This window comes from Rhinoraja longicauda, chromosome 10 (genome assembly GCF_053455715.1).
Source record: "Rhinoraja longicauda isolate Sanriku21f chromosome 10, sRhiLon1.1, whole genome shotgun sequence".
Taxonomy (NCBI): domain Eukaryota; kingdom Metazoa; phylum Chordata; class Chondrichthyes; order Rajiformes; family Arhynchobatidae; genus Rhinoraja; species Rhinoraja longicauda.
In genome coordinates, this window is record NC_135962.1 from 4,962,281 (window position 1) to 4,975,567 (window position 13,287).

General features: G+C 46.7%; 1 protein-coding gene across 1 annotated transcript in view; it reads right to left on the reverse strand.

Annotated features, from left to right (window-relative positions):
- Nucleotides 1-525: 525 nt before the first annotated feature.
- The window catches only part of sptbn5 (spectrin, beta, non-erythrocytic 5), a 183,033-nt gene continuing 170,271 nt past the window's right edge, over nucleotides 526-13,287 (reverse strand). Inside the window, exons 46-52 of the mRNA XM_078406114.1 lie at nucleotides 11,547-11,735; nucleotides 10,926-11,003; nucleotides 9,212-9,384; nucleotides 7,700-7,790; nucleotides 5,395-5,541; nucleotides 3,262-3,399; nucleotides 526-786 (exon numbers count right to left, since the gene is read on the reverse strand). Coding sequence (XP_078262240.1) covers nucleotides 526-786; nucleotides 3,262-3,399; nucleotides 5,395-5,541; nucleotides 7,700-7,790; nucleotides 9,212-9,384; nucleotides 10,926-11,003; nucleotides 11,547-11,735 — 1,077 coding nt within the window. The remainder of the gene's footprint in view (nucleotides 787-3,261; nucleotides 3,400-5,394; nucleotides 5,542-7,699; nucleotides 7,791-9,211; nucleotides 9,385-10,925; nucleotides 11,004-11,546; nucleotides 11,736-13,287) is intronic.

Here is a 13,287-nt window from a genome sequence, read left to right on the forward strand (position 1 = left end):
CGTTTCGGGTCGAGACCCTTCTTCAGAGGACATACGAGTAAGTAAATGTTGATACACATAGAAACATAGTAAATAGGTGCAGGAGGAGGCCATTTGGCCCTTCGAGCCAGCCCCGCCATTCATTGTGATCATGACCGATCATCCAGTCAGTAACCCGTGCCTGCCTTCTCCCCATACCCCCTGACTCCGCTAGCCCCTAGAGCTCTATCTAACTCTCTTTTAAATTCATCCAGTGAATCGGCCTCCACTGCCCTCTGTGGCAGAGAATTCCACAAATTCACAACTCTCTGGGTGGAAAAGTTTTTTCTCACCTCAGTTTTAAATGGCCTCCACTTTATTCTTGGACGGTGGCCCCTGGTTCTGGACTCCCCCAACATTGGGAACATTTTTTCCTGCATCTAGTCCTATTACAATTTTATACGTTTCTATAAGAGCCTGTTTCCGTGCTGTATCTCCTAACTAAAATATGAAACTAAACTCTATTTGGTTATCTGGATTTAGTGATGACTGGCTGAATCTCAGGTCTTACCTGTTGAGTACAACATCAACTCTGACCCGAATTTCCTCAGCAATGAAGTGCTTCTTATGAACAAACTCTTCGGATTGATCGAGAAGTCCTTGCATCCTTTCCACATAGCTGCTGATGTCTTCCTCCAGCTCCTGGTGTTTGTTGAACAGGTTCCTAACAGAGACCAGGTCCACGCCGTGGGCAGGGTGATCCAGCTGCTTCTCCACTTCACTGAGCCACTTCTCCACACCCTCAATGCTCCGCTGTAAGTTCAGGGCCTCCAGAATTCAAGAAACATAAACATTAACGGTTGATCGACAAGAACTCTCTCTGCATCAATGGCACATAAATGCAAAGATTTTCACTGCAACCTCGGTACACATGAAAATAATAATTCAGTTCAGTTTAGTTTATCGTCACGTGCACCGAGGTACAGTGAAAAGCCACCAATACCACCATCAACACATCCACCTCCCATGCACCCCATCACGTCTTGCACACATGCTTCCTCTTCCCTAGTGTGTTTGGTCTTTCATAGAAATATAGAAAATAGGTGCAGGAGAAGGCCATCTGGCCCTTCGAGCCAGCACCGCCATTCATTGTGATCATGGCTGATCATCCACAATCAGTAACCCATGCCAGCCTTCTCCCCATACCCCTTGATTCCGCTAGCCCCTAGAACTCTATCTAACTCTCTTTCAAACTCATCCAGTGAATTGGCCTCTACTGCCTTCTCCGGCAGAGAATCCCACAAATTCACAACTCTCTGGGTGAAAACGTTTCTTCTCATCTCACTAGCAGCATTGTGGGATAGGTATTTATTCACAAAATGCTGGAGTAACTCAGCAGGACAGGCAGCATCTCAGGAGAGAAGGAATGGGTGACATTTCGGGTCGAGACCCTTCTTCAGACTGTGGGATAGGGACGATCCTCACAATATTTCCTTCCGCACCCAAGGCCTCTGAAGATTTTCTGCATCAAAATGACTTTGAAAACCAGAATGAGATGCATGAATCAGGATGCTGGGCTCAGTGTGGTACAGGGCGGTATCAGCAAGGTTGTGCAAGATGGAACTGCAGCTGCTGGTTCCAACCAAAGATAGACACAAAAGGCTGGAGCACCTCAGAAGGTCAGACAGTATCTCTGGGGAACGGGAATAGGTGACGTTTCGGGTCGGGACCCTTCTTCAGTAAGGTTGCTCAGTTTGCAGGGGGTTCACCAAGAGGCCAGAGCTGACGAGCAGCATCAAAGGCTATGTTTTGTGACCCAACAGATTCTTGTGGCTCTGGTAAGGGGCATTGGAGGCAGAAGCGGAGGCAGAACGCCCTGGGCTTGCCACATCAATCATCCAAGGCATATTAGACATGAAAAGGAAATTTCACTGGACAAAGTGGTAAACTTGAATGAATGAATGAATGAATGAATGAATGAATGAATGAATGAATGAATGAGTTTATTGGCCAAGTATGTGCATATACAAGGAATGTGCCTTGGTGCTCCACTCACAAATGACAACACAAACATACAGTTAACAATTAAGAATAAAGCATAACCACATCAAAACTATAAGGATACAACATTACGGTCTAAACATGTGGGTGAAAATAAACCAGAGCAAAAATGAGACCACAGACTTTGGTTGTTGAGTAGAACTATCACTCATGGAAAAAAGCTGTTTTTGTGTCTGGCTGTGGCTGCTTTGGCAGTCCGGAGTCGCCTTCCAGAGGGAAGTGCTTCAAAGAGTTTGTGGCCAGGGTGAGAGGGGTCAGAGATGATCTTGCCCGCTCGCTTCCTGGCCCTTGCAGTGTACAGTTCGTCAATGGGGGGGAGGTTGCAGCCAACAACCTTCTCAGCTGTGCGAACAATCCGTTGCAGCCTCCGGATGTCGTGCTTGGTGGCTGAGCCAAACCAGACCATGATGGAGAAGGTGAGGACGGCAATGATAGCAGTATAGAATTGGACCATCATTGCCTGTGGCAGATTGTGTTTCCTCAGTTGCCACAGGAAGTACATCCTCTGTTGGGCCTTTTTGACTGTGGAGTTGATGGTGGCCCCCCATTTAAGGTCCCTGGAGATGATGGTTCCAAGGAACTTAAATGACTCCACAGATGTGACTATGGTGTTGTTGATGATGAGTGGGGGGAGGGGAGGGGGATCTCTTTATCAAAAGTACTGCAGCATTTCCTACAGTTGTAGGAGTGACAAGTAGTGCAATAATCTGAGTTAGAGAAGAGAGGGGTAACTGTTTCACACAAAGGGTGGTGGGTGTATGGGATGAGCTGCCAGAGGAGGTAGTTGAGGCTGGGAATATCCCAACGTTTAAGAAACAGTTAGACACGTACACGGATAGGACTGGTTTGGAGCGATATGGGCCAAACGCGAGCAGGTGGGACTAGTGTAGCTGGTGTGTTGGCCGGTGTGGGCAAGTTGGGCCGAATGGGCCTGTTTCCACACTGTATCACTCTATGAGAGTAGCAAGGGTTCCCTTCTGATTCTTATCCAGTGAGAGTGAACACCACTGGACTAGCCTCATTGATGACACCACAGGACCCATTCAATCCACTAACACAAACTGCACGCATTCAGATGCAGGGGGATGTCTGAGAATGTTTGTGCAACTGCAATGAAGTCAATGCATTGGGGGTAAAATGCAGTAAACAAAGTGCACCCTGTGGGCAGATGGTGCTGGATCGCCAATGCGAATGCTGAAAGTGAGATCAATGATCAATGAGAGCCCGATAGCATACACGCACCTTGTGTGCATCCAGCAGCTGAAACCTCTTCTCTTTGCTGCTCAGCAGCAATTCGCCCCACAAGTCCTGAACCTGTTTCATTCTGGGCTCAATCTCATGCACTGCGTAATGTCCATCGTTAATCAGCTGCTCGCCTTCCTGTAATGGAATCCAGAAAAAAAAAACTCCAGTCAAGCGGTCGATGGAATCTTGCCCGAAGACCGGGAATTCACCCTAAGGCTCGTCAGTCGGTGGGACCGGGAACCCACCCGAAGGCTCGTCGGACGGCGTAACCAGGAGGGAGCTGGAGACAATAGACAATAGGTGTAGGAGGAGGCCATTCAGCCCTTCGAGCCAGCACCACCATTCAATGTGATCATGGCTGATCATTCTCAATCAGTACCCCGTTCCTGCCTTCTCCCCATACCTCCCGACTCCGTTATCCTTAAGAGCTCTATCTAGCTCTCTCTTGAAAGCATCCAGAGAATTGGCCTCCACTGCCTTCTGAGGCAGAGAATTCCACAGATTCACAACTCTGACTGAAAAAGTTTTTCCTCATCTCCGTTCTAAACGGCCTACCCCTTATTCTTAAACTGTGGTCCCTGGTTCTGGACTCCCCCAACATTGAGAACATGTTTCCTGCCTCTAACGTGTCCAACCCCTTAATAATCTTATACATTTTGATAAGATCCCCTCTCATCCTTCTAAATTCCAGTGTATACAAGCCTAGTCGCTCCAGTCTTTCAACATATGACAGTCCCGCCATATGTTGTGTGAGTGGGCGGATGCATGGCAGATGCAGTTTAATGTGGATAAGTGTGTGGTTATCCACTTTGGTGGTAAGAATAAGAAGGCAGATTATTATCTGAATGGTGTCAAGTTAGGAAAAGGGGACATGCAACGAGATCTGGGTGTCCTAGTGCATCAGTCACTGAAAGGAAGCATGCAGGTACAGCAGGCAGTGAAGAAAGCCAATGGAATGTTGGCCTTCATAACAAGAGGAGTTGAGTATAGGAGCAAAGAGGTCCTTCTGCAGTTGTACAGGGCCCTAGTGGGACCGCACCTGGAGTACAGTTTTGGTCTCCAAATTTGAGGAAGGATATTCTTGCTATTGAGGGCGTGCAGCATATGTTTACTAGGTTAATTCCCGGAATGGCGGGACTGTCGTATGTTGAAAGACTAGAGCGGCTAGGCTTGTATACACTGGAATTTAGAAGGATGAGAGGGGATCTTATCGAAACATATAAGATTATTAAGGGGTTGGACACGTTAGAGGCAGGAAACATGTTCCCAATGTTGGGGGAGTCCAGAACCAGGGGCCACAGTTTAAGAATAAGGGGCAGGCCATTTAGAACGGAGATGAGGAAAAACTTTTTCAGTCAGAGTTGTGAATCTGTGGAATTCACCGCCTCAGAAGGCAGTGGAGGCCAATTCTCTGAATGCATTCAAGAGAGAGCTAGATAAAGCTCTTAAGGATAGCGGAGTCAGGGGGTATGGGGAAAAGGCAGGAACTGATTGAGAATGATCAGCCATGATCACATTGAATGGTGGTGCTGGCTCGAAGGGCCGAATGGCCTACTCCTGCACCTATTGTCTATTGTCTAATTTAGTTAATGGTGAGTAATTATAATTAACTGATATGATGGGAACAAAATAGAGGAACTTTATTGAATCATTAAGATTCGTCAGGTCCTGTCTCAAAAATTTGCATTCCATTTAATCCCTTTATTTAGCCTTGACATGGGTCACAACACTACCATTTAAATATCACAACTGCAAAACTTTAATAAGTTGTGGCAATTTGCCAGGAGGATCGTCCAGATGGAGTCTTCAGTCAGTGCACATCTGTTTAACCAGATGGAAACCTGGAACCAAAATGAACCCTATTAAGTAGGTATGAGGACTATGTTGGCTAAGGTAGGAACTAGATTGAAAGGTTGGTCACCACATAAACAATGGCATGCAGTTACAGAAATACTTTTCTAAACAAATGGACATTCCATTAAAAAATGAGAAGGGAAATGATCCATCTGTGGCTCAGGACAGGAATGAGAAGGTTTATGTTGCCAGGAGGAGCTCCATAGGTGTGTGAGCTGGAGCAGTGGACAGAAGGGCCTCAGTTGTCCGGCACGTTCCACGTGCAGAGACTCTTACCTCGTCAATGGTCTGGATCCTGTTTTGATTGGCCGTGATCTCAGCCTCCAAGGTTTGATGCTTGTGCAGCTTGCCCTGCAGGTTGCTAGGATCCATCCAGTTCCTGTCCAGGGCCACGCTGATCTTCTCGTTCAGCCACGACACAGCCTGAGGAGACAGTGCAGAAACCAGTCAGCGCCTGTGGGTGAAATGCTGACGCATCACTCATTCCCGTGCTGTGTGTCTCACTTTCCTCCCCCCCCCCCCCCCCCCCGATTCCGTCTTAAAGTCGTCCATTCCTCTTGGATGGTCGTAAAACCTTCCATTGAGCTACTTTGAAGATGAGCAGGAAGATATTATCCCCCACGCTTCACCCACCATCAGTCCTTCAACCAGTCACTTTCAACCCATTACTTTGTCACTGTGTCGGCTCTAGGAGATACTGTGATGTCTTTCCTATACAACAGAAGTGACTGCACTTCAAAACACCTCATTCTACACGGTCCTGGGTAACATTCCCACAGGAACGGCCCAGTTGTCATCATGTATTGCCTTTCTGCTGACTGGACAGCACGCAACAAAAGCTTTGCACTGTATCTCGGTACACGTGACAATAAACTGGGCTGATCTTTCTCTCTGGTTAGGAACTTAGGAAAAGGGGGATCTGGGTGTCCTTGTACATCAGTCACTGAAAAGAAGCATGCGGGTGCAGCAGGCAGTGAAGAAAGCTAATGGCGTGCTGGCCTTCATAACAAGAGGAGTTGAGCATAGGAGCAAAGAGGTCCTTCTGCAGTTGTACAGGGCCCTGGTGAGACCACACCTGGAGTACTGTGTGCAGTTTTGGTCCCCAAATTTTAGGAAGGATATTCTTGCTATTGAGGGCGTGCAGCGTAGGTTCACTAGGTTAATTCCCGGGGTGGCTGGACTGTCATATGTTGAAAGACTGGAATAATGCCCCAGCCTGCTCAACGGCTCCTTATAGTTCCGGCAGTCCTGGCAACATCCTCGTAAGTCTTCCCTGCGCCCTTTCCAGTTTATCATCTTTCCTATAACAGGGTGACCAAAACTGAACACAATATGCTGAATGTGGCCTCACCAATGTCTTGTACAGCTGTAACATGACCTCCCAACTTACAGTGCCCGCCATAATGTTTGGGACAAAGACCCATCATTTATTTATTTGCCTCTGTACTCCACAATTTGAGATTTGTAATAGAAAAAAATCACATGTGGTTAAAGTGCACATTGTCAGATTTTAATAAAGGCCATTTTAATACATTTTGGGTTCACCATGTAGAAATTACAGCAGTGTTTATACATAGTCCCCCCATTTCAGGGCACCATAATGTTTGGGACACAGCAATGTCATGTAAATAAAAGTAGTCATGTTTAGTATTTTGTTGCATATCCTTTGCATGCAATGACTGCTTGAAGTCTGCGATTCATGGACATCACCAGTTGCTGGGTGTCTTCTCTGGTGATGCTCTGCCAGGCCTGTATTGTAGCCATCTTTAACTTATGCTTGTTTTGGGGGCTAGTCCCCTTCAGTTTTCTCTTCAGCATTTAAGAGGCATGTTCAATTGGGTTCAGATCGGAAGATTTTGACTTGGCCACTCAAGAATTGACCATTTTTTAGCTTTGAAAAACTCCTTTGTTGCTTTAGAAGTATGTTTGGGATCATTGTCTTGCTGTAGAATGAACCGCCGGCCAATGAGTTTTGAGGCATTTGTTTGAACTTGAGCAGATAGGATGTGTCTATACACTTCAGAATTCATCATGCTACTACCATCAGCAGTTGTATCATCAATGAAGATAAGTGAGCCAGTTCCTTCAGCAGCCATACATGCCCAGGCCTTAACACCCCCACCACTGTGTTTCACAGATGAGGTGGTATGCTTTGGATCTTGGGGCAGTTCCTTCTCTCCTCCATTCTTTGCTCTTGCCGTCACTCTGATCTAAGTTAATCTTCATCTCATCTGTCCACAAGACCTTTTTCCAGAACTGTGGTTGCTCTTTTAACTACTTCTTGGCAAACTGTAACCTGACCATCCTATTTTTGCGGCTAACCAGTGGTTTGCATCTTGCAGTGTAGCCTCTGCATTTCTGTTGATGAAATCTCTTTTGGGGAAGGTTATTACCAAGCACACTTATGTAACTTGCTCACTTGTCAACCCTTACCTAAATGATGCCTATATCCGGTTGTAAGTTGACACAGGTTTTTTTCATTTTCATTACGCGTGGAATTGAACATCCAAACATCTCTCGTTTTGATTATGTTATGGCAGGAAGAATAAATGTTTTCTATTTTTGTAAAGATGCTCTTTACCTCATAGGAGCTTCTTAGGAAAATCTGCAGCTGCTTGGACTGGCGTAGGAGCTTCCCGCGGTGCTCACAGTTTTCCATTAACTTTTGTTTTCTAAGAGACAATAAAAGTCAATAACAGTTATAGTCGTGAATGCATTGAAAACAACTTCCAGACACAGAATCATTCATCCAAAGCTTGCGGGAATTGAACGAGAAGGGGCCATACAGAATCAGTCCGCCTGGACCGACCTGATCTCCCGGTTGCCAAAAACTTTAACTCCCCCTCCCATTCCCACACTGACCTTTCTGTCCTGGGCCTCCTCCACTGTCAGAGTGAGGCCCAGCGCAAATTGGAGGAACAGCACCTCATATTTCGCTCAGGCAGCTTACAACCATGAATATTGATTTCTCTGATTTCAAGTACCCCTTGCATCTCCTCTCTCTCCGTCCCTCCCCCACCCTAGTCGTGGTACTAGTTTCATTGTCGTCCTGGTGACTTCCATTGTCTGTAACTCGTTTTCACCTCGCCCACAGCCTGCAATGGCCCGTTTCCTTTATCATAGTAACATCTTTGCATATCTTTCATTCATTTGTTCTACATCTCTGTATATCACCGTCTATATCTCTCGTTTCCCTTTCCCCTGACTCTCCGTCTGAAGAAGGGTCTCGACCCGAAACGTCTCCTAATCCTTCTCTCCGTAGATGCTGCCTGTCCCGCTGAACTACCCCAGCTTTTTGTGTCTATCTTCTGTTTAAAGCAGCATCTGCAGTTCCTTCCCACACAGGTTATCCAAACTGCCAGACATTTTGCCAGAACATTCCATATCATGGACTCATTTAGTCCTCCGAGGAAAAGTTCCGCAGTGTTCCACCCTGTCAGAAACTGAACGTGTGTAGGAAGGCACTGCAGATGCTGGTTTAAACCGAAGACAGACACAAAATGCTGGAGTAACTCAGCGGGGCAGGCAGCACCTCTGGAGAAAAGGAATGGGTGACCTTTCGGATCGAGAACCTTGCATGGATCGTGCAATATTTCACTGCTTAAGCCTTGTTACGATATAATAATAACAGGGCATAAAATGGCTCTGGTTGATTTAGTTTAGTTTAGTTTAGTTTAGAGATACTGTGCAGAAATAGGCACTTTCGGCCCACCGGGTCCGCGCCGACCAGCGATCCCCGCACACTAACACTATCCTATACCCACTAGGGACAATTTTTACATTTACCAAGCCAATTAGCCTATAAACCTGAACGCCTTTGGAGTGTGGGAAGAAACCGAAGATCTTGGAGAAAACCCATGCAGGTCAAACATACAAACAGCACCCGTAGTCGGGATTGAACCCGGGTCTCTGGCGCTACATTTGCTGTAAGGCAGCAACTCTACCACTGCACCACCGTGCCGCACAATCTTTCCCCCTGGCACCTAGATGCAATGTCCATGCTGGGAACTGAACTAAAACCGTCTAGCTCAGCACACATATTATGGCTTTGAAGAGTCATTGAAATAGAGTATAATGACAGGTTGCGTTGTACCTCTGTAGGATTGCTTGGCATTTGGTGATGATCTGAGCACTGTCCGAGTGCTTGTTCTGCTTCAGCTGCAGGGCGTATCGCTCCATCACGTATACCTTTTCCAGCTGACTCTCCATAGTTTTCTCAAACTGTTTGTGCTTTTGCTGCAGATTCTCTATCCTGGGCAGGGAATCCTGGAACAGCACAGCAAGGGCAGCGTTGAAGAAACTCACCAACTCAGTATTGTGGTATTACTGAAGATAGACACAAAACGCTGGAGTAACTCAGCGGGACAGGCAGCATTTCTGGAGAGACGGAATGGGTGACGTTTCGGGTAGAGACCCTTCTTCAGACTGAAGTCGTCTAGTTGGGTCTCATTGTCTTGTAACTTGTTTTCACCCAGCACACAGCTAACAATGGCCTGTTTCCTTTATCATCGTTACTTTTTGCATAGCTTTGACTGAAACAGGCTTGCAGTTTATAGAGTGTCAGCGATCCCAGCATCCAGCTGGGACAAGGGTTAACTCAGACTAGGGTCCCGTCCCGAAACGTCACCCATTCCTTCTCTCCACAGATGCTGCCTGTCCTGCAGAGTTACTCCAGCATTTTGTGTCTGCAGTTCCTTCCTACACGTTGTGTCATTCTGTTCCTTTCTTAGTTTAGTTTAGAGAAACTGCGCGGAAACAGGCCCTTCGGCCCACCAAGTCCATACCGACCAGCGATCACGCACACGGAAGCTATCCTACACACACTAGGGACAATTTACATTCGGGACAATTTTTCATTTATACCAAGCCAATTAACCTACAAACCTGTACGTCTTTGGAGTGTGGGAGAAAACCGAAGATCTCAGAGAAAACCCACGCAGGTCACGGGGAGAACGTACAAACTCCACACAGACAGCACCCGTGGTCAGGATCGAACCCGAGTCTCTGGCGCTGTGAGGCTGCAACTCTACCGCTGCACCACCATGCCACTCATTCTTCTTCCTCTGAAGAATGAAGGAGATTTGTATCTGGAGTCTTGATTCAGCAAAATGGCTTCACTCAGATACCAAATGACCCACTGCAGAAACATCATTAATTCCATTCACTGGGTGACTGGATTATTAAAGCGTGATTTGCCTTTGTCAAATGTTGTGACTAAGCAGCGATCCCTATAACACACCACGAGTTACATCTTATCAACTGGAATAGGGCAAATTCATGCTTATCCTATCTTCTATCCATGCCAACATATCACATTCAGGTCACCAGTTGCACCATGGATTGCTAACGTTGTCACGGCAGGAAGCAGAGATTAAATGGCAGTGCTACTCTTCAAAGAGATGTGCTAGGATCACTGCAATTCACAATTTACATGAATGATTATTCACAAAATGCTGGAGTAACTCAGCGGGTCAGGCAGCATCTCAGGAGAGAAGGAATGGGTGACTTTCGGGTCGAGACCCTTCTTCATTATTTTATTCTTTATTTACATGAATGAGTTCAACTTGGAATTAAAACACTGCTTCCAAAGTTGTTGGTGGCACCACGTGTCGCTTGGATCAGTGCTGGGGGCTTATCCCAGACCTGAAACGCAATCTGTCTCTCTCTCTCTCTCTCTCTCCACAGCTGCTGCCTGACCTGCTGGGTGTTTCTGTTTCTATTTCAGATCTCCAGCATACTCGGTTTATTTAAACATATAATTCTAATTGCCAAGCTGCTGAATCACACGCGGTTGGTGAGAAACCTACCCCATAGTCTTCGTTGGCCAGGATGGCCTCCTTGCTGCCCAGCCAGCTCTCACTCTGTTCCGCGTACACATAGAATATCTGCAACAAACACAGGCTCATCATGTTACTGAGAAATACAGGAGCACACCACGACCAACTCACTCACGTCTTTGTATCTTTTTGATTCGTCTTTGTATCCTTCTGGTGATTTGAGGGGAGGGGGTTGAGGGGAGCGGGGGAGGAGAGGGTGCTGCACCAATGCAGGAGAGGTTTGGGTCCACTTGGTCTAATGTGCTACTAAAAATGGATGTTCATAAATTCTCGGAGTAGAATTAGGCCATGTTGCCCATCAAGTCTACTCCGCCATTCAATCATGGCTGATCTATCTGATCCTCTCAACCCCATTCTCCTGCCTTCACCCCATAACCCCTGACACCCGTACTGATCAAGAATCAGTCTATCTCCGCTGTAAAAATATCTATTGACTTGGCCTCCACCGCCGTCTGCGGCAATGAATTCCACAGATTCGCCACCCTTTGGCCAAGGAATTCCACAGATTCACCACCCTGTGACTAAAGACACCCCCATAATATATCTGACAATAAGAGCCCGATCTGCTCCCCACCGTAGTGTGCCAGTTACCTGTAGATCGCAGGCCTCTGCCAGTCTATGGCTGCGCTCATGCCAGGCTTCATTTAGAGTTGTCCACGTCTCTTCCACCTTGGAGAGGGACTGCTTGATGTCCGGTGATGCGTAGTGTCCCGCAGCCACTAGTTCGACCGCAACATTCCTGACAGCATCAAAACGCTCTCCTCTAGCTTGGATCTCAGCCTAAAAGATATAAACAGGCAGCCGCACACACACACGAAACGTCAGTGATATCTTCTGTGTAGAACTTTGAACATTTGATTCATCGACTGATTGAAAGATACGGCATAGAAACAAGCCTTTCAGCCCGCCGAATCCTCACCCATTCACACTAGTTCTTTGTCACTAGTTCTTTGCTATTGAGGGCATGCAGCGTAGGTTCATTAGGTTAATTCCCGGAATGGCGGGACTGTCGTATGTTGAAAGACTGGAGCGACTAGGCTGGTATACACTGGAATTTAGAAGGATGAGAGGGGATCTTATCGAAACATACAAGACTATTAAGGGGTTGGACACGTTAGAGGCAGGAAACATGTTCCCAATTTTGGGGGAGTCCAGAACAAGGGGCCACAGTTTAAGAATAAGGGGTAGGCCATTTAGAACGCAGATGAGGAAAAACGTTTTCAGTCAGAGAGTTGTGAATCTGTGGAATTCTCTGCCTCAGAAGGCAGTGGAGGCCAATTCTCTGAATGCATTCAAGAGAGAGCTAGATAGAGCTCTTAAGGATAGCGGAGTCAGGGGGTATGGGGAGAAGGCAGGAACGGGGTACTGATTGAGAATGATCAGCCATGATCACATTGAATGGCGGTGCTGGCTCGAAGGGCCGAATGGCCTCCTCCTGCACCTATTGTCTATTGTCTATCCCATTTTCCCAATTTCTTGATGGTTACCACTCCCCATTTCCCATGAAGTAAATACTTAAAATGCAGAGATGTGTAAATGTAGGTCCCTCGTGGATATTTGTATCGCCCAATAGTCTTAACATTCACCACCATTGTAATCGTGGTTTTATTTATCCCTCATGGTTCATCTCCTCTAGAGCATGTTCTTTTCTGTACTCTCTCTGAAGGAGCTGGCCAACAGGTACTGCACACACGAGTGGCTGGTGTAGCATTGAGCCTCAGCACAACCTTGGCCGATACACTGCCTCTTCTCAAACCCCCCCACAAGCCATTCCCCACACCACCTGTTCTGTCCACACAGCCCAATGCGCTCTTTGTTTGTTTATTTGGCTTCTCCAGGCTACTTTGATTTTAATCACGCCTCCAGTCATAGGCGTAGACATAGACATAGAAAATAGGTGCAGGAGGAGGCCATAGGCTGATCATCCACAATCAGTAACCTGTGCCTGCCTTCTCCCCATATCCCTTGATCCCACTAGCCCCTAGAGCTCTATCTAACTCTCTTTTAAATTCATCCAGTGAATTGACCTCCACTGCCTTCTGTGGCAGAGAATTCCACAAATTCACAAATGACACGGTCAATCTTAATGTCATTCTGGATCTTCCTGCACCAGCCCTCTCCACTTTTGACCGAAACTCCCCGGAATCAGAATGCAGGAAACATTTCTTCCCGTTAAAGCATTCACAGTGTCTCACAGTGTATAAAATCATGAGAGGAATAGATCAGGAAGATGCATAGAGTCTCTTGCCCAGAGTGGGCGAATCGAGGACCAGAGGACATAGGTTTAAGGTGAAGGGGAAAAGATCTAAAGAGAATCTGAGGGGTAACGTTT